The 21,897-nt window shown below is 41.8% G+C and overlaps 1 protein-coding gene across 4 annotated transcripts in view; it reads right to left on the bottom strand.

Moving 5' to 3' along the window:
* Positions 1–21,897, bottom strand: part of LOC126354015 (ATP-dependent translocase ABCB1-like) — a 243,714-nt gene that overhangs the window by 86,098 nt on the left and 135,719 nt on the right. For all 4 annotated transcript variants that reach the window (XM_050003336.1, XM_050003337.1, XM_050003334.1 and 1 more), the window contains one exon: positions 2,321–2,491. In XM_050003336.1, the coding sequence (XP_049859293.1) occupies positions 2,321–2,491 (171 nt within the window). The remainder of the gene's footprint in view (positions 1–2,320; positions 2,492–21,897) is intronic.

Genomic DNA, 21,897 nt, shown 5'->3' with positions numbered 1-21,897 from the left:
ACTCGGGGGGGGGGAGTCACTTATTAAACTCGCTCCGCTTATGAACTTTTACTTCTTTTTTGTGAAACAGTATTTAATCTGAGAACAAGTTACTACTACGTACATTGTGCCTTCAGTGGAATTATTATTTAGAAACGGGTTGCCATTGCAGAAATACACAGTGCTCAAAGCTCAAGGACGAAAGTAACTTTCGCATGGAGCGCCGCTGCCAAGTAACATAGCTCGAAGAAGTTGGACTATACATAGAAAAAAACTGCCGCGTATAGTACAGCCTCTATAGTTTCGTGAAGTTCCGATAGGTGGTGGCACTATAGGTAGCCATCAAATTGGCTTCCAAGCAGAGAGCTGTCGTTGAGTTTGTTTTGTCGGAAAATCAGGGCATCGCAGATATTCATAGAAGCTTGCCGAATGTCTATGGAGACTTGGCAGTGAACAAATGCATGGTACGTCGTTGGGCGAGGCCTCTGCCGTCATTGTAACAAGGCCATGCAAACCTGCATGACCTTCCGCGTGCCGGCCGGCCGCACACAGCTGTAACTCCTGGAACGTGTGGGCATTCTCATTCGAGGTGAACGACGGATCACAGTCAGACATCTGGCTGCTAAACTAGACGTCCTGTTGGCAGTGCTGACAAACTCGTTCACCAGTTGGGATACTCAAAGGCGTGTGTCTGATGGGATCCTCGCTGTGTAACAGAAAACTTCCATCTGGCGCAATGAAGGATGCACTCCAAGGCACGCAGTTCGTGGATGGTGGGGAGGTTATTGACGGAGCAAGACGTTGGCTCCGACCTAGACCAGTAGCGTGGTACTATGCAGGCATAAAGGCCCTCCCAAAAAAGTAGCGTAAGGCCGTACCACTGAATAGAGATTGTGTTGAAAAATAGAATTTTATAGCTAAAAGAATAGGGAATAAAATGACGAATTGCAATCCTGAATAGAATCAACCTTCTTTAAGAAAGAAGTGTTGCATTAGTTATTGAACGCCCATATTATATTTCATGTTTCTGTTATGAAAAGGCGATAGCCTTAGAAAGTGTGGTTTCACATCCCCATTGCCCTTGATCTTGACTAAATGGGAAGTAAAGTCATAGGTCGTGGTACAGGTTAGAGGATGTAACTGCAATATTACACTCGTTCAAATACTGGCTCAATCTTTGCTTTTTCCCTCGGGTGCTCGATGAAAGCATTTCCTACTTCTGAATATTTCAATTAAACCTATGTCAGATAGCGTTAATTATTATGCTGTAAATTCTGTAATTGTGAAAGCGTTTATTTATTGCTGTAAGTTACAGAATGATGAATCTAAAAAAAACTGGACAGGTAGTTTAGGACTAGCGCACTGAGGGTTTAGTACAAACTTAATTACGTATAAAGGAAGTGCATGCATTCTGGGAATCGAGGATATCGACGATTTTTGCCCGTTATCTACAAGATATCGGTTTCAGGGATTCCAAGAATATTTTAATATCAAGTCCGAAGTCGGATAACAAACAACAAAAGAAATACTTTTTTCGTTTGTTACAATTACAATTGAACAATCTTTGGACTTTTACCTCTACTTGTGCTGTGAAACCTTTCTTCTTATGAATTTTGTTATTTTACATCAAGGGGAGTACCCTCTACATTTTACAGAGTAAGTTTTCGACTATCAAAATATGTAACATAAATGACCGTATGTTTTTAGTGCATTGAGTTAGACTCTTGTCGTTTTTACACCTCAAAGAACTGCAGATTACAGTAGGTAACATAAATTTGAACCCGATATGCCTACCCATTCCTGTGAGAATGGGGTCTTAACAGAAGGCCAGATAGTCATATAGTTTTATAAGAAATGAAAGAAACTGCGTGCTAAATTACAAATTAACAATTCTCGGTATTTTTACTTACGTTGTATTGTGAAAAATTGCTTCTTGGTAAATTTCGTGATTCTAGGTTAAGAGGAAGAACAGTGTAGGTTTTGATGAGTAAGTTTGCGAGTATCAAAGTATGCGACTTAACTGGCCGTATCTTTGGGTTATATTGACGTAGAAGCTTACATTTAACAGCCCAGTAACTACAGACCATAATACGTGGCAATTTAAATTTGATACGCCTACCTGTTCCTGAGAAAAGGGGTCTATGATAATGAGAGAGACAGACAGACAGGCAAACAAATGGACAACGAAGGGATCCCATAAGGGTTCCGCTTTTATCTATTGATGTATGGAACCCTAAAAAGTCACTGATTCAAAATATTTTCCGGGATGTCTTGTTTTACGGGCTTGGAAGTACCAAAGACTTCACTGGAGGTAGAGTCCCAGAGTAAGAGGCGCACCCACCTTGTCTAGCGCGGCCTGCACCTTGGCCTCGCTGCTGGTGTCCAGAGCAGAGGTGGCCTCGTCCAGCAGCAGGATCTTAGGGCGGCGCACCAGCGCCCTGGCGATGGCGATGCGCTGCTTCTGGCCTCCGGACAACTGAGCTCCCCGCTCACCCACCATCGTGTCGTAGCCCTGCACACAGCAGGAGGCACACAGGTCATAACTACACTTCCAGAGAGCTGGCGGATGGCTTAATGGTTAAGACACCGGCTCTTCGTCGGGAGAAGGGTTCAGATCCTCGTAAAGCCTTCCCGATGAAGGGTTTCCATGGTTTTCTTACATCATTTGGGGTAAAAGTAGGATAGTTCCATTGCAACGGATACTGCATTTCTTTCTTACCGGCCCTTGTTCTTTCTGTAGTAGTGCCACGTCTCAAAAGACACTATCGATGGTTTCTGAAACTTTCATCCCTCTTCGCTCCATTATGCCAGGAACAGCAGGAGTAGTAACGATTGGTTTCGAAACCATATCAGTAAGTTACTGGATACATATTTCAGTGGCTGAAATGGCTGTTTGTAGGTGACGTACAGCGTGAGGGAGCACTGCACCGTGGCAAGATTTTCTTGTCATTCAGGCTACGGCAGCTGCTGGTTGTTCCGCTGGTGGAACACATGAGGAAGGAAAAGTGTAGAGCAAAGAGTGTCGGTATGCAGAAGACCCCAAAAAAAGGGCAGAAAGTGAAAAAGTACCACCTCAGGTAAAAATTCAGCATTTCCTGGATCAGTTAGCTCAAGTGCAGGCTGATAATGCGGATTTACATAGGAAGGTTGACAGGCTAAGGGAGGAAAGCAGGGGTCAGTCAACACTTAACATATGACAACCTGTCCTGCATGCAAGCACCGTCTCATTAGTGACTCGATTTTCGGGAGAATCTCGCGATCATATTTTGTTTTTTGTTTAGATAATTTATATATAGATGAAAAATTGGTGGACTGGAATGACGAGCAGTTTTTAAGTATGGGTCAAGTGAAATTAGCAGGTGTTGCTAGAGCATACATGATGTGTCATGAAAAGTTGCAAAATTCTCTGTCTTTCCAGGACCTTCAGGAAGAACTGCTGGAGCCTTATAGAAGAAAGAACACATTTAGGTATTATCTGGAACAACTTAAAGGAAAACTCAGAGAAAGGGAGAGTATGTGGGGAGTTTTGTGGAATGCATACGGAAAATAAACATTAATATTTTCGAAGTGACAGATGATGACAACGCCAGTGGGGCTGTTTTGTTGGAAGCAGACAAACAGCAGTAGATACGCTTATTCGGAGCCTGTCTGCCGAGATGACACATAAAGTGTGCGTAGGGTTTTCACAAACATTAAACGTGGCTGTACCAGATGCCACAGCTTTGGATGCAGTGACTAAACATAGGAAAAATAAAGTAGTTTATAATGCTGAGACCATGTGTTAGCTACTTGGAGTGGCCGCGCGGTTTAAGCCGCTATGTCACGGATTGCGCGGCCCCTCCCACCGGAGGTTCGAGACCTACCTCGGGCATGGGTGTGTCTGTTGTTCTTAGCATTAGTAAGTTTAAGTAGTGTGTAAGTCTAGGGACCGATGTCCACAGCAGTTCGGTCCCTTAGGAAAATTCACACACACACACACACACACACACACACACACACACACACATACATCATGTGTTTTAAATGTGGTCAGCTGGGGCACAATCAACATGATGTATTGCAGAAAGTGGCAATGCAAGAAGTATAAATATGTTGGACACTCTGAACGAAATTGTCAGTACAGGTATACACACACACAAATACATCATGTGTTTTAAATGTGGTCAGATGGGGCACAATCAACATGATGTATTGCAGAAAGTTGCAATGCAAGAAGTATAAATATGTTGGACACTCTGAAATAAATTGCCAGTACAGGTATACACAAACATGAGGATGGATACTACAGGGTGGATCTTGCACCATAACGTTAAATGAAAGAGGAAGCTGTGGAGCCACAGTGCAGCATTCCCAGTAAATATTTGCACACGGTACCTAACTGTGGAACTAGTGGCTGACTATTGTTTAACCAACTATGTAGCAGCAAGAATGTGCAAATTTTTGCTACATATGGGACTGCAGGTATCGGTAGCCACTGAGGGCAAGCTTTATATAAGAAATCTGAACCCACGCCATTGTATGCTAAGTGATGTAGGGAGGGGGGTTTGGCAGTATTTGATTTCCACGGGGGGTACTGGCTTCACGGATTGCGTGGAAGTTCTCCCTAGCATGGGATTAAGTTATGACGTCTTATTTGAACTTGTTTTCCTGATTGAACATCACGCCGAAGTCGAGCTACAGGAGGACAAAGAAGTGGGATGGGGGGAGGGGGAAGCTCGGTGGGGCCTCGTTCGGTCTTAGTTTTTCTGCTGAAAGATCCATGCAGACCCCAGACTTCAGGGAAGCACTCTAAGCTCCATACTTGGTCTCTAAGCTCTTTGAGTCGACTCATGGGATGTAAGTCCAGAAGGGGAGTAATGGGGAAGATAGTCTGGATGGACCTAGGAGTGGACATGCCAGTTAATACATTGTGTGTGGTTGAGCCCTTGTTAGAAAACCAAGAATTTGACAAGACATTGTGTTTTATTTGTCACAGTTCATCCTATGCAAAAGAGACTGATGAAAGCTCCTGTCAGTGTGGACAATTTCGGTTCACTAGAAGTGGAGCTACCATGAGGTTCGCTGATAGCTAACTTGGAAATATTGGAGGAGGAAGAATTAGATAAAGATTCAGGTAAGAATTTTCAAACGGTGGTAAGTCTGTCGATATGCCACACTGTGTGGCGAGTTGTCGCTTTGAAAAGAATGTGATGGAGAGAATTTGGAAAGACTATTAGAAGAACACTTGAGAGTTTTATAGTCTTTTCAGACCATTGCCAGCTACGCCACTAAACCTGTATAATGTTCTCACTGGGAGTGATTTAGTTGTGTATATAAAACTGTACCAATTCCATATCATCTGCAACCAGTGATGTTCGTTAACCAGCAGCTCCATGATGGGTTTATGGAAGAGAGCACCAGCTCTTGGGTAGCATCGGTAGTAACTGTGTCCAAAAAAGAGCTCAGAGAGAAGCAAGGCTTGTAGATTTTATTGTGGCTACATATATATAAATCAAAGGACAGCCATAGATGCATACCAAATGTGCAGTTACTACGCTGATTAAAGCAGAAATAACACTTGGTGTAGCTGGACAATATTATGATCTCCTCTAAGGACATCCAGAAACTCATGGTGCAATTACATCATGTCTACAGTCATTTATGAGGAACATGACTGACATTTAGTTTGTCATTTGTACTAAAATAAGTTTGCCTTATCAGCCAATTATTGGCCAGAATGGAGTGTGAACTGACTAGCCATAGGAATAGCAAAGTAGTTTTTAATGCTGAGACCATGTGTTATGGATTTGGCCATCCGCGCCACATTCAACAAATATTGTAGAAAGTCGCAATGGAAGCTGTGTGAGAATTCCTGACACCTACAGTTCCATCTTGGGATAACTAATTATTGTAGAAAATTTGTGCCAGATTTTGCAGAAATAGGAAGACCTCCGATACATTTAGTGAAAGGGGGTGAACTTTCATTGAACTCCAGAATGCGAATAATTCTTTGTGCGATTAAGCGATTTATTGACCACTGGTCCCATCCTTACATTCCTAGATTATCAGAAACAGTTTGTATTATCATGTTATGTTAAGAGTCATAGCCTGTGGTGCATTCTGAGTCAGGAACTGATGGAGCAGAACACTTGGTAGCTTGTTCTTCTAGACAGTTAAATGAGGAGGAAAATAATTACCCAACTACTCAAAAGGAGATGTTCACTATGATTTACAGAATCACTTATTTCCGTTGCCACTTGTGTGGTCGATACTCTAACAGTCTAGCTGAGTACCCAGCATTGCCCAGGTACGTATTAATTCCATTTTTCTATTAGTCCATCTCCTCCTACCCCTCACTCTGTCCATCTCCTCCTTAGCTGCTCTCTGTCCATGTCCTTCACCCCCCATTCTCTGTCCCTGTCCTCTTCCCCCTCAGCCGCGGGGTAGCCTCGTGGTCTAGGGCGCCTAGTAACGGTTCGCACAGCTCTCCCCATCGCAGGTTCGAGTCCTCCCTCGGGCATGGGTGTGTGTTTTGTCCTTAGCGTAAGTTAGTTAAAGTTATATTAAGTAGCATGTAAACGTAGGGACCAATGAGCACAGCAGTCTGGTCCCATAGAACTTACCGCAAATTTCCTCCCCCTCTCTCTATCAATAGGCTCCTCCCCTCTAATTCTGTCTCCACGTCCCCCTCTCTTTGTCCCTTTCCTCCTGTCCCTCTCTGCCTATCTCCTCCTCTCCCTCTCTCTGTTCATCTTCCCATTTCCTATCTCCCAGTTCATCTCCTCCTCTTGCCTTTGTCCATCCATCTCCTTCTCTCTCCCTCCCTGTCCCTCTCCTCCTCTTCCCACTCTTGGTCCATTCCTCCTGCCCTTCTGTTCATCTCCACCTCCCCCTCCCTCTGCCTATCTCTTCCTCCCCCTGTCTCTGTCTGTCTCCTCATCTTTCCTTTCTCTAGATCACTTCTCTTCTTCGTTTTCTTTGTCCTTATCCCTCTCCCCTGTCTGCACATTTTCTATTTACATCTTCCTCCCTCTCTCTGTGCCCATCTCCTTTCCCCTCACTGTCTGTCCATCCCCTCCTTCCTCTTCTTTGTACACATTATCATGCTTACCCCAATAGTAGACTGGTGGTTCTTACTATGGCAGTACTTCTTTCCAGAGTGTAACTAAGGGTATAGGAACCCACCCGGCTAGCCGTGCGGTCTAATTTACAGCTTTCCGGATTGGGAAGGAGCATCTGGTCCCCGGCACGAATCCGCCCAGTGGAGTTGTGTCGAGGTCCGGTGAGTCGGCCAGTCTGTGGATGGTTTTGGGAGGTTTTCTATCTGCCTTGGCGAGTGCAGGCTGGTTCCCCTTATTCCGCCTCAGCTGCACTATGTCGGCGATTGCTGCGCAAACAAGTTCTTCACGTACGCATACACCACCATTACTCTACCACGCAAACATAGGGGTTACACACGTCTGGTGTGAGACGTTGCGTGGGGAGCGAGAGGAGGTGGGGGTGGGGGGTCCACTGGTGGCCGAACCGCACAATAACCATGAAAGCGTGGCTCATTGTGGGGTGGGGGAGGAGTTAAGTGGACTGTGATAGTCGTCGTGGGGTTGTGGACCACTGCAGCTGCGGCGGGGATGGGACCTCTACATCATTTCTAGGCCCCCGGTTAACATACAATACAATAGAAAGGGTAAAGGATGAACTTTTTATCTGTGGATTATCCACCTAGACGCATGTCAGATATATTTATCATGTAGTTAACATATTTTCATACATATCCGTTGATATATTTCGCCTGTACTTCTAGCGAATTTCGCCCTGCAGTTCCAGTTTCAAGCAGCTCAATGTTTATGATGATGTATCTATGCAGTCCTAAAGCATCGACTGCACTCTTACCAGTGCAGTGGTGCAAAATGGCGTCAAGAAGGCGCTGACTTACACTCCAACAGAAAGAGCAGACAGTACCACACCTCCAGGAAGACAGAGTTCAGCACCTCCTGTCGACGCAGACGTAACCAGCCGCCCATGCTGGTCAGGCCCAGTTCGGTCGCAGACTTTGAGAGCATCAGTACTGACTAATAGGAAGATGAAACTTGGCTGTGGTCTACAAAAAGTAATAAAGAGTAAATGTAATTGCATGTGGGAGGCACAGGAAGCACACGAAATCATCTCATAACAAGAAGTTATGGTTCTTTCCTGTTTAGAAATAAAGTTTTCTATTAGTCTGGAAGTGTTATGTACAGATCATTTTGGATTCCTGTGACTGGCCATCACAAATCCTCTTCTTCCTTGTTTGTGTCTGTGCTGGCTCCCACAGTAGCTTACACGACAGTATCTCCTTCAGGGGTGTTAGAATGGAATTTTTTTTTTCACACTTTCGGTTAATATCTCACTATAAAATTTTCAACTTTCCGAATAAAATAATATTTATATCACTTATAAACTCACAAGCGAAGATTTTATTTTTTGAAATATAATCTACGCCAGTTGAAAATGTTAAACTTATTACTTGCATTACTTCAAGATCTAATAAAATCGGTACTTTTTCACAGAGATGGCTGTGGGTTGCTATGTTATAAAGGCTAAAAGTGTTGGTCATGTCCAGAAGAGGATGGGCACCACGTTGAGGAAGTTGAAACAAAGTTTGAAAGACAAGAAACTTTCTGATGGCAAAACCATAAGAGGCAAAAAGACAGACAAAATGTTTGATGAACTGCAGCAGTATTATGGGATGGCCATTAGAAATAATACTGTGAATTTGTTGAAAATGAAGCAGGGAGTATGGGTTACCTTAGTTAGGTTTAAGTAGTTCTAAGTTCTAGGGGACTGATGACCTCAGATGTTAAGTTCCATAGTGTTCAGAGGCATTTGAACCATTTTTAGAGATATGGCAATCCAGATTTACTGAAGAAGTGTCTGCATGGTCAGAAAATGTTCAAATGTGTCGGAATTCCCAAAGGACCAAACTGCTGAGGTCATCGGTTCCTAGACTTACCCACCACTTAAACTAATTTATGCTAAGAAACACACCACACACACACACACACACACACACACACACACACACACACACACACACACTTGCCTGATGGAGCACTCGAACCTCCGGAGGAGCCGCGCAATCCGGGACATGGTGCCTCAAACCGCTCGGCCACTATGTGCCGCTGCATGGTCAGACTCAGAATCCCAATGAGCCGTTCAGTAATCTTATATGGACTCGCTTATCAAAAAATGTTTTTGTTGGAATGAAGACACTAAAGTCGGGGTCAGTGATACTGTTATTGCTTTTAATGATGGCAACATTGGTAGGGTGAAAGTGCTACTGCATATGGGAATTAATCCTGGAACAAACTGCATCACAAAACTTGAACGGTTGGAGAAGGTTCGCATTGACAAAGCAGAGTATGCTGCACAGTTGACCACTAAGGAGTTCAGAAAGAAGAAAAGAAGAAAAAATTGGAAAAAGATCAAGAAGATGATATACAGTATAGTGCAGGGTACTTCTGAGTGACTAAATAAAAATTAAGCATATATTAAGTGAGTTACAGTCTTTTGAAACTTTAGAAGCCGCTCCTGAATATTTACATTTTCAGTAGTTCTAAGTTCTAGGGGACTAATGACCACAGCAGTTGAATCCCATAGTGCTCAGAGCCATTTTTGACAACGTGCAATAAAAGTACACAAAATATTAGCAGTGTAATTAAAAAATTGTATTTCCGAAAGTAGTGTCTGAAATGCAATTATTGTAGTTCATTAGATTCAGAACATACAGTTTAATGACCTGTAAAAGTTTCATGTCAATGACTACAGTGGTTTCTGAAATACAGGGAAGCCAAATCCCTAAATTTAACATTGGCAGGACAGGACGTTCCAACTCCTCTTAACTATGTGCTGTGTAGCGATGTAATTTTTCAGATACACCCAATGGTGTACGTGGCTACTGTCCGTGAAATTTGCCATGAACAGAGTCAGTAGAAGAGAGAAACAATAAATTAAAATGTCATGCTTTGTGCAGTAATTTGACTGCAAGAATAGTCAATAGTCAAAACGTAGTAATTGATAAACTTTTCTTTAGTGGGAGCCGTCAGTGAGGAAAATTTCATAATGTTTGAAATTATGAGCAAGGTTTGTTACAAGTTTCTAAATGCTCTCTTTCTCAAATACTGGATGACTAAAGTATGAGTATTCTCGTGTTATGGGATACACTGCTTTTTCACCCCCACACCCACTCCCCTGCCAGGTAGATCGTTCTTACCCCCCACAGCGGTGACTTTCAGGTATTGAGTGTACCAAGTTTGGCTGAAATTGGTCCAGTAACTTACAAGGAGATGAGGTACGGAAGACTACATGCATAAATACAGGCATAGAAATGTACATCGATTTTTGTAATTTACATGGATATACGGACTACACAGCACTAAAATGGCTTCTGGGCCTTAAGGATCCGACTAACAGCTTGACTCAGCGGGCTTTACAGTTAAGTGAGTTTGAATTTGAAGTTACACGTTGTGTGTGGGAGACTCATGGAAATGCAGGTGGACTGAGTCACAAAATACGAAGTTGAAACATATTTGTTTATTTGCCTGACAATTAATGGAGGGTTCAGGCTGCTTACCGAGATTGTCAGAAATTCACGATGTAAGCTCATGTCACTGCTGTTGACAGATTATTACACAAAGTGTGGTCCGCATATACCCGTGCCATTTACCCCTTCAAGTGTTAAGGCAGGCTCATGATTCTATCTTGGTAGGGCATGGAGGCAAACAAGCTACAGAATGGTCCATTATGGAATAATACTGAAGAAGAACATGTAAGCACGATGGGGTACATAATGTCAGTGGATGAGAATATGAAGGGGCATGTAGTCTGCACACCGCTCTCTTGGCCGTTTTCAGTTTTCTTGACCAAAGCCGCTACTTATCAGTCAAGTAGCTCCTCAATTGGGCTCACAAGCGCTGAGTGCACCGTGTTTGCCAATAGCGCTTAATAGACCAGGACAGAAGTTGTAGGCAAGCCAAATGTTCAAATGTGTGTGAAATCTTATGGGACGTAACTGCTAAGGTCATCAGTCCCTAAGCTTACCCACTACTTAACCTAAATGATCCTAAGGACAAACACACAACCCCATGCCCGAAGGAGGACTCGAACCTTCGCCGGGACCAGTCGCACAGTCCATATAACTGCAGCGCCATAGACCGCTCGGCTAATCCTGCGTGGTTCTAGGCAAGTCCAATAACGCTTAACTTTGAGGATCTAACAGGAACCAGCGATAGCACTCCTTAAATACATTGCTACTTTTTCATCGTGGTTGTTATGTAGTTAGTGTTTTGTGTTGTATGTGTTGGTTATTGCTTTGTACTGGCTTTAACACTATCGTGAAGATGTTTTCATAGAAGTAATGGCAAATGAACGATTCATAACTGCATTACTACTCTGTAACGAGACACTGATAACCACAGGTCATTTCTACCAAAATATTCTGTAAATTTCTTTGAACAACATTCGGAATTTTATTAGCGTAATTCAGGTACATTTAGATAACTTTCGTTATGTTCGTTAGGCACGAGTATCCTCAGTACGATACTGGAAATAAAGATAGTCTGCATTGAATGTATAAGTAATATAGTTGTGTGTATTGAGGGTGTACTTTCATCGTGTCGGATACTCAAAGGAAAGGCCTGAGAAACTCTGAATAAATGTAACGCTAACATTTCGCTCTCATAGACAGCTGATAAGCCGCTGTCAAATCGTTACGAAAACAAATTTGAGTGCAGCTAATAGAGCTATCCGAATACTGTCACATTCACTGTCATAGAGAAAAATATTTGAAAAATGCCTACATGTAGAGTATTGTTCCTTATGAAAAAAAAAACCCTCGCTTTTAGTCAAGGAGAGTGGAAAATATTTTCGTCATGTTGCTGAACAATGTTTTCAAAGCGCCATCTTAGATAACAGTTTTTAAAATAAAGTATGCTCGCGATTTGTGGTCCAAGTTAAATAAACAAGAAAAAAATTCGAGGAGTGTATATTTGCAATAGAACTTACAACAAATGTAAGTATGCAGTCCTTCTGCACGTCTAAGGTACCAAATTTCAAATGTGAAACTGATGTAAGGTGCACAGGCATTGGTCCAGAATTTTTTTTATATTGCTTTCAACTTTGGTTGTAACAAACATAGGTATGCAATCCTTTCGAAGATTTTAAACACCAAATTTTGAAACAGAAACTCTTCTGTGATGTATAAGAATTGATCCAGATAAAAATTATTAAACTTGTTTTCAGATTTAGGTTTTCTACTTGCTGAAAGATACCAGCTGAGGGGTTTGCTTATAAATAACTTTCCTGCTACCAGTCATAATTTTTTGACTTATATTTTACACTGTGGGCTTAGAGAAATTATTTCAAGTGCGTTTTTCTCTGTGTACAATTTCATTTTGACGTAATGTTTTTGATGTGGGAGGTTCTGTTGTGTTCTATTGACTTCAGGTTTTCTAACAGTCCATTTGTGCAGAGTCTCACACCCTTAAATTTCACACACAATTTTTTTGTACTTTGTACATCATGAATAACTTGAATGTACAATGTAAGGTATTCTAGATGTACGTTGTGCACAGAAAATTGTGTGTGATGTGTAACATATTTGAGACTCTGCGCAAAAGGAGCATAAGAATAGTTGAAGTCAACAGAACAAAGCGGAAATCACATATCAAAAACATTATATGAAAATGACATTCTACACAGAGAAAAATGTACTTGAAAATGGGAATCATTTCCCGAAACGCTTCGTGCAAAAGACAAATAAAAGAGAATTTTTACTGGTAGCAGAAAATATATTTATTAACAAACCCACTGTCTTTAAAATCGCAGGCTTTCACAAACGGATTTTAATGGATCAAATCAAATAGTTCAAATGCCTCTGAGCACTATGGGACTTAACATCTGAGGTCATCAGTCCCCTACAACTTAGAACTACTTATACCTAACTAGAACCGCTTGGCCACAACGGCCGGCGATCAAATCAGATATCAGCTGAAATATTACACATCGTTTTCTGAGCTTAAGCATTTTTTTTTAGTGAAACAGGCGTTTTTCATGTAGTATTGTAATTACAGACATCAAATAATACTGAACTGTAATGAAATATTGCGAGTGGTTACAGTTAATCTTGTTAGAAATCAATGTTTAACATTGTCGACGATCCTGCTATCGCATGCTTGGATCCGATTGCACAACTACCGTCATTGTCTGTTTGACAAAAGATACGTCCTTTCACATGTAAGCATGATAGTTCACTTCGTTATGCAACCATGATTACGTGGTGAAACCTCCAGTCAATATATATGCGAAGCCTGATTGTACTAATTTCACTTCACCACACACACACACACACACACACACACACACACACACACATATATATATATATATATATATATATATATATATATATATATATATATATATATATATATATATAGTGTGAAGCGAAATTCGCTCACTCGGGCTTCGGAGCGCGACTCCTCACATGCCAGCGATAAAAAAATGTCTTTCACAAAAATTCGTCTGGCGAGTGCATCCTGCAGAAAAAAGACGTTAAAGAGTGGCTATCTGGCAACACTGTAACCACATGTATGGCAACTGTTTCTGTCAGCAAGTATTCTTTTTGCTGTGGATACAGTTTTGGGTTAGCGTGCAGGAGGTCGACGGTTCGATCCTGGATTGAAGGATATGTGTCTTGTTTGATAAATGTAGTCCAAGTGGTACGGTATCTGGCATCTTACTGGTCAACAGCGATTGCAGCAGGTCCTCTAGAAAACATTTGCACTTCCATACTACAACCATAGAAATGTTCCACTACATGTTCGGCAGAGGATATGGTTCGAACATGATGGTGCACCTCCACACTCAGGAATTAATGTGTCACAGTATTTGGGCAGAACATTCCCAGGGAAATGACTTGGACGTGGAGGTCCAGTTGTATAGCCACCGCCTTTGCCTCACATAAATAACCTGGGGACACATGAAGAAGCACGTGTACTCTACTCCTCTGACGAATGTGGAAGAATTGGTAGCTCGAGTTCCTGCTGCTCTTCTTACTGTGGACGCAGCTTTACTGCGAGGGGTAGAGATTTGTATGATCCAGCGGATTGCGCGATGTTTGGACGTGCAGGGAGGTCAGTTTGAGCATCTGTTGTTCTGAGGACAACGTATTCTGTTACGAAGGTCATGTGGTCATTGATATGGACATTATTATTGTCACTGGTTGCTAATGTGCGACATCTGAGAGCTCATATTACACGTAGTATAAATGAAAAGTAGATTTTGTGTTACTGAACTGTGTTATCATCTTCAGCATCTCGAAATTGATATTGTTTTTGTAGTCCTATGACAGGTCATTTGTTTCAACTGTCTGTTTCTTATTTGTCTAACCACGTATATGTTATGCTCAGTGCTACAAAATGTAAATTTAGGATACATGAGACCTAAGAAACGGTGTATATTACAGTATGAAATGTCAAAATGAAATTAGTAAATAGAAAGAAAAAAAAAGGGTCTCAACGCAAGATCAAACGTTCGACCTACTGTATACTAACCCAAAGCTCTAACCACTACACCATCTGCACAGCACAAGTGATATGTGCTGACAGTGGTAGTTACGATACATGTGATTACAGTGTTGCCAGATTGCCACACTTAAACCTCCTTTTCCTGCCGAATGTACTCGCTGGCCGAAACTTTATGAGAACATTTTTTTATCGCTGGCATGTGAGGAGTGCGCGTATTTTGCTTCACCCTTTGTATACAGTATATACTGGCGAGCCAAAACATGATGACCATCTTCTTAATATCTTCTAAGCAGATTATCAAGACTGCTAAATCTGAGTACAGGAGAGTATTCAATCAAACAAAAATTGAGTGTTTTAGAAAACTGCTCAATGATATGAACTGGAAAGATGTTTATAGTGCTCATGACATGAATGAAAAATATAACACATTCATGAACAAGTCAGTACCATGTTTGAAAACTGTTTTCCTCTAAAAGTTACTCAAATTAAACAGAAGTCTATAATAAAACCATGGATCACACAAGGAATAAAGATTTCCTGGAAGACAAAAAGGAAACTGTATCTGTCGACCAAGAATAGCTCCAATGCTAATGATTTAGCTAAATACAAGGAATACTGTAAAATATTAAAAAAAGTAATTCAGGCATCTAAACAAATACACTACGAGAAGAAGATAGTAATGTCAGGGAACAAAATAAAAACAATATGGGATATAGTGAAAGAGGAGACTGGTATAACCAGAAAAGAACAGGAGCAAATAGCACTAAGGGTAAATAAATGACACATTAGTAACCGATGGGCATAGTGTGGCAAATCTATTTAACAAGTACTTTATATCCGTTACTGATAGAATGGGATTGTCAGGATCAGTAAGTAATGCCCTTGAATATCTGAAACTAACCTTTACAAGTAGCTTCAGGTACATGAATACGTCACTCACATCACCAAAAGAAATAACTTCCATAATAAAATCTTTAAAAACAAAGCATTCTAGTGGTTACGATGAAATATCAACAAAGTTAATTAAGGCATGTTCTTGTGAGTTTAGTACAATTCTAAGTTACTTGTGTAACCAGTCAATTATAACTGGCACATTTCCTGACTGGCTGAAATATGCAGATGTTAAGCCTCTATTCAAGAAAGGGGATAAAGAGATGCCATCAAACTACAGACCGATTTCACTTTTGCCAGCATTCTCAAAAATTTTAGAAAAAGTAATCTACAGGCAGCTTCTCAACCATCTGACCACAAATAATATATTATCAAGAACACAGTTTGGATTTCTGAAGGGTTCTGATATCGAAAAGGCTATTTACACCTACAATGAAAATGTATTTAATTCATTAAACAACAATTTACAAGCAGCAGGTATTTTCTGTGATTTGTCAAAGGCATTCGATTGTGTAAACCACAACATACTTTTAAATAAATTAGAATTATATGGTGTCACGGGCAGTGCTGCAAAATGGTTCAAGTCACACCCCGCTAACAGGAAACAAAGGGTGTCAGTGCAAGGGACTAGTGAATTAAGTCATCAGTCATCATCAGAATGGGAAGAAATTACATGTGGTGTCCCACAAGGATCCATCTTAGCGCCATTGCTTTTTCTTGTTTACATTAATGATCTCTCATCAGTTACACTGCCAGAAGCAGAGTTCGTTTTGTTTGCAGATGACAGAAGTATTGCAATAAATAGTATGTCGAGTGTAGTTCTAGAAAGATCTGCTAATGATATTTTCATGGATATTAATAAATGGTTTAAAGCCAACTCATTGACATTAAACTTCGAAAAGACTCACTATATGCAATTCAGAACCTGTAAGAGCTTTCGACCCAGCGTATGCATCATGTTGGTCCACCTTCAGAGCACCAAACTGCAGCGATTCTGCGTGCCATAGATTGGATAAGTCCTTGGTAAGTTTCCAGACATACGAAATGTCTACGCACAGGTCAGGCAGTTCCTGTAAATTACCGGTTGGTGTTGAAGTGGGGATGGCGACCGATAGTGCCACAGATATGTCCTATCTGATCCAGATCAGCCGAATTTGGTGGTCAAGAGATCAAGATGGGTTCACTACAATGCTCTTCAAACGACTGCTGCATGACTCTGACCGCGAGACAAGGACAGTTGTCATTCCAGAAGACGCCATCGTCGTCAAGGAAGACATCAACCATGACGCGATGTAGAAATGGTAGTCAAATGAAAACGAGAAAGACGAAAAAAAGTAAGTAAACTGTTTATTATTTCAAAAGTAGTCTCTAGAACTGTTAACACATTTATCCAACTGTTAGACAAGACGGTCAATACTTTCATTGAAAAATGTTTGTTATTGCCTACTGTAATACCATAGTTCCCTCAGTTTAATCGACAAGACTTTGTTATGACAATTTAAACGATATGGTGGCAGTTATTTACCAGGACAAACTGATTTGTAAACGCTAAGCATAGTGTAACACGAAACGGCAGTGGACGTTACCAGTTCGGAAACTGTTGTTGCATTAACCAAAAAAGACTTTTAATACTTATTTTCAGCTGTAGAAATATTCTATTTCTGCCTCAGCTCGTCGTGTTGTTCTTTCCTAGAAAATGGTTTTCAGGTGCGAGTTTTTTTAAATTTCACTGAAGATACCAAATCACGGCGTAAAGGCATCGGGGGCTGTTTCCAGTTCCAGCATTCAAACAAATAACTTCACGTTTTCAGCTTTATGAACTTCGCTTAATAAACGCTGTTTGCAGTTTGACGAGGTCCATGTTCCTTTAATAGCCATTAAATTAAGTAAAACTGACGTACATGATACACCCTTAGGTCTCAGCATTCAGACAAAAAATGCAACCCCTATTCTAAACCAAAGACAAGACTGTTCCGCTCCAGTTCCAAACCAAAACTGCTCTCTTTCAAAGCTAATGTAAAACTGTGTTGCATGAAGGCAAAAGAGAGAGTGCACAACTCTTTATCGCAAGGCATGAACGACATATTTTGACAGGATTAATATCTAGTTCCTTACTGCATTCTGTAAAAAAAACAACTGATATCATATTAATGGATAGTGAAATGTTATGATAAATTTTTGTAAGAAAATACTACAAAATGGGAAATGTGTATCAATTCCAATCGAGAGAAAAAAATGGAATCTGTAGTCCTTAAAATCAAAGATAAAATGGATTCCAAAACTATTGCAGAAAAAATTAAAAAGAATTAAATTTTAAATAAATGTTCCCACACAATACGTCGATCCCATAGGCTCCCTTCTTGAACGTCAGATATGCAATTTTCGATAAAACATATACGAATAAAGGAATGGAAATATGTCCGAAGCAAATCGATGCCTACAAACGGCTTCATTCGGGGTCCAAAAATACCGCTAACCACATATGGGAGGGATCGGGTCAGTATGGAGGACGTGTGAGGGCATCCCAGGAAACTCCTGCAGCGTACTCGAAATTACCTTGGCAACGTGAGAGCGGGACGTGACTGACCCTTACAGGTGGCCCAGTAGGAAGTTCACCTGGTACACAGATTTCAAGGTGCCTCCGGTTACTACCACAGATGCCTTGGAAGCTCACGTGAATGTCACCTATAACATTATACTGTCCCCACCGTCCTGCATCTATGGCCCTGCGCATATTTTGAGCACCTGTTCGCCTGGATAACGGAGGATGACGGAGATTGCGGAATGAGTATCGACCTGGTGTGACAAGAAACGTGATATGACTTCTTAAACTTTCCCTGTGCAATGGGTCTCGAAAGGCTCCTCGTGTAAGTTGCCGGATCACAAAATCAACTCGATTCAATATTTCTGCGATACATGTGTCAGCCACGTACAGGAGAACGCTGGTAACGCTGAGTCCCGCTGAAAACTGATGCCAACGTTGCCTCCGTAACGTACCTGGCGCATGCGGCACGCACCACATTGGCTGCCCCCCGAAGAGTTGGGAGGTGGGACCGCCCTTAGCAGATCAGCGGTGGCAACGATATATCACACTGAAACACTTTTCTTAGAGCAATCTGACTGGCTGCACTGAGAATGTTATGTTTTGAAGCGGAATTGTTGAGGGTTCTACGTCCTGCTAAGAGGAAAACTATTCTATTTATTAATCAAATTGTCTGGCAACCTAATTCCAGTTGCTTCTTTATGAACAACGCTCCAAAAACGCAATGTGTAGGCAACTATCACAGTCTCGTCAAATTTAATCCCGCGTCCCTCGTTTAAGCAATGTTCTGCTACCGCCGATTTTTCCGGCTGTTGTAGTCTCGTTTGGGGCGAAGTTCCGCTCACCTGTCCTGAACTGCACAAATCGAACGGCCGATGTAAGCCTTCTCATACTGCTAAGGCATATTATATATGGCAGGCTTCCTAATCCCGGAACCTTGTTTCACAGAGCCGAGTAGTGCTCTAATCTTGGAAGGTAGTCGGAATACACTCTTAATGTTAAAATTCCTTAAAATTTTTCCACTCTGAAACGATATGCCCCAAGCATAAGGAACAAAGACCACAGATTTATGCTCCTCTTCATACACCCCCGGCGATGGTCCAAGCTCCACAGCCCGGCGGACCTGCTTCTCAGAATATCCATTTTCCTTAAAAACAACCAGAAAATGTACAAGTTCTTAGGTTAAACTGTCCGCGTCGGAAATCGGCGATAGCAGAACATTGCTTAAACGAGACACTGAATGAAATTTGCCGAGACTGTGATAGCTGCCAACACTTCTGGTTTTTGGAATAGTATTTATAAATATTGACAGACAATTTGATTAACAGAGACAATTACTTCCCTCTTAGCAGGGCTTGAAGTCCTGCATCTACATCTACATGGATACTATGCAAATCACATTCGAGTGCATGGCAGAGGGTTCATCGAACCATCATCACAATTCTCTATTATTCCAAACTCAAATAGCGCGCGGAAAGAATGAACACCTATATCTTACCGTACGAGCTCTGATTTCCGTTATTTAATCGTGGTGATCGTTCCTCCCTATGTAGGTCGGTGTCAACAAAATATTTTCGCATTCGGAGGAGGAAATTGGTGATTGGAATTTCGTGAGAAGATTCCGTCGCAACGAAAAAAGTCTTTCTTTTAGTGATTTCCAGCCGAAATCCTGTATCATTTCTGTGACAGTCTCTCCCATATTTCGCGATAATACAAAACGTGCTACCTTTCTTTGAACTTTTTCGATGTACTCCGTCTGTCCTATCTGGTAAGGATTCCACATCTCGCAGCAGCATTCTAAAAGAGAACGGACAACCGTAGTGTAGGCAGTCTCCTTAGTAGGTCTGTTACATTTTCTAAGTGTCGTGTCAATAAAACGCAGTCTTTCGTTAGCCTTCCCCACAACGTTTTCTATGTGTTCCTTCCAATTTAGGTTGTTCGTAATTGTAATACCTAGGTATTTAGTTGATTTTATGGCTTTTAGAGTCAGTTGATTTATCGTGTAACCGAAGCTTATCGAGTTCCTTTTAGCACTCATGTGGATGACCTCACTCTTTCCGTTATTTAGGGTCAACTGACACTTTTCGCACCATTCATATATCTTATCTAAATCGTTTTGCAGTTTGTTTTGATCTTCTGATGACTTTATTAGTCGATAAACGGCAGCATCATCTGCAAACAACCAAAGACGGCTGCTCAGATTGTCTCCAAAATCGTGTATATAGATAAGGAACAGCAAAGGGCCCATAACACTCCCAGGGGGATCGCCAGAAATCACTTCTGTTTCACTCGATGACTTTCCGTCAGTTACTACTAACTGTGACCTCTCTGACAGGAAATCACAAATCCTGTCACATAACTGAGACGATATTCCACAAGTACGCAATTTCACTACGAGCCGCTTGTGTGGTACAGTGTCAAAAGCTTTCCGGAAATCCAGAAATACGGAATCGATCTGAAAACCCTTACCAATAGAACTCAGCACTTCATGTGAATAAAAAAGAGCTAAACGCATGTTGACTGTGTGTCAATAGACCGTTTCCTTTGAGGTAATTCATAATATTCGAACACAATATACTTTCTAAAATCCTGCTGCACATCGACGTTAAGGATATGGGCCTCTAATTTATTGGATTACTCCTACTACCTTTCTTGGATACTGGTGTGACCTGTGCAACTTTCCAGTCTTTGGGTACGGATCTTTCGTCGAGCGAATGGTTGTGTCTGATTGTTAAGTATGGAGCTAATGCATCAGCATACTCCGAAAGGAACCTAATTGGTGTACAGTCATCCTGTACTATCCTGCATGAAAACAGGACGTCTTTGAGTGCAGCCAGTCCGAGTGTGCGATATATCGTTGCCGCCAGTATTCTGCCCAGTCTGAGAGGACAGAAACTGTGATGAGCGGCGCATGCGCCACGTACTGTACGGAAGCCAGTATAGGACGGCGATTTGCAGCCTTGGCATCAGTTTGCAGTTGGACTCATCAGCAGCAGCGTTTCCCTGAAGATGGCGGACAGCTGAATCGGGCTGATTTTAGGATCCAGCAGCGAACCCGATGAGACTTCCAAGAAACGTGCTTCATCCAACCAGGTGACACGGTTGCTATGATCCGCGGCCCAGTCTCGACGATCCGACTGCAATTGTAACTGACGATTTCGTTGGGTCAACATGAGTAGACGTAGCGGTCATCTGCTGTGGATCCCAATGTTCAACCGTGTACGCTGACCAGTGGGCTTCAGACACTTGTGACTGTTCCAGTATTGTACACTGTCGTGAGATCTGCCCCAGATCGTCGTCTATCCTGATATGAAGAGCGAGCTACCGACCTCCACGTTGTGAGATGAGGCGTTTGAAGTCCAACAACACCGTGTTGCGTCCTTGAGCCGCTTTCCATAGATCTCACGACAGTAGTACTCCAAGACCCGACTAGCTTCGCCGTTTCTGTGAAGCTCTTAGCCGACAGGGTCATGACAGTCTGCCTCTAGACAAAGTCGCTGATGTCCATTGATTTCCCCATTTGTGGCCCGTATCTTCGCGAGAGTGATTCGTCTCTTACGTATGTCTCTTCCCGCGTCACGTTCCCGCATTGCACTGCAACTAGGCGTCAATAAATCTTGTGGAGGACTGTGGTCAGAATGGTTTGGCTCATGATTGTACGTCATATTGAATGGCAATAAAACTGCCACCCGTCACTTGCTATGAAGTTTGTCGTGTGCATTTTTCACATAAGGATACATCGTTCATTAAAGTACTGTTGTCCAAGGTGTTAAACTGTGTTCTAAATAATGGGTACTCCATCCCCCATGACACCACTGTCGATCTGACAAGAATCTGATACTGTTCTTCATATTTCCAGATCCAAAACTGGAGAACACCAACTTTACATCTATAACTTGGCGATGATTTAGTAACTGATGCAGAAACTGCTGCATCTCTGAGTGT

This window comes from Schistocerca gregaria, chromosome 3, assembly GCF_023897955.1.
Source record: "Schistocerca gregaria isolate iqSchGreg1 chromosome 3, iqSchGreg1.2, whole genome shotgun sequence".
Classification (NCBI taxonomy): domain Eukaryota; kingdom Metazoa; phylum Arthropoda; class Insecta; order Orthoptera; family Acrididae; genus Schistocerca; species Schistocerca gregaria.
The sequence above is the reverse complement of the archived record's forward strand: the minus strand, read 5'-3'. Positions and strand labels throughout refer to the sequence as shown.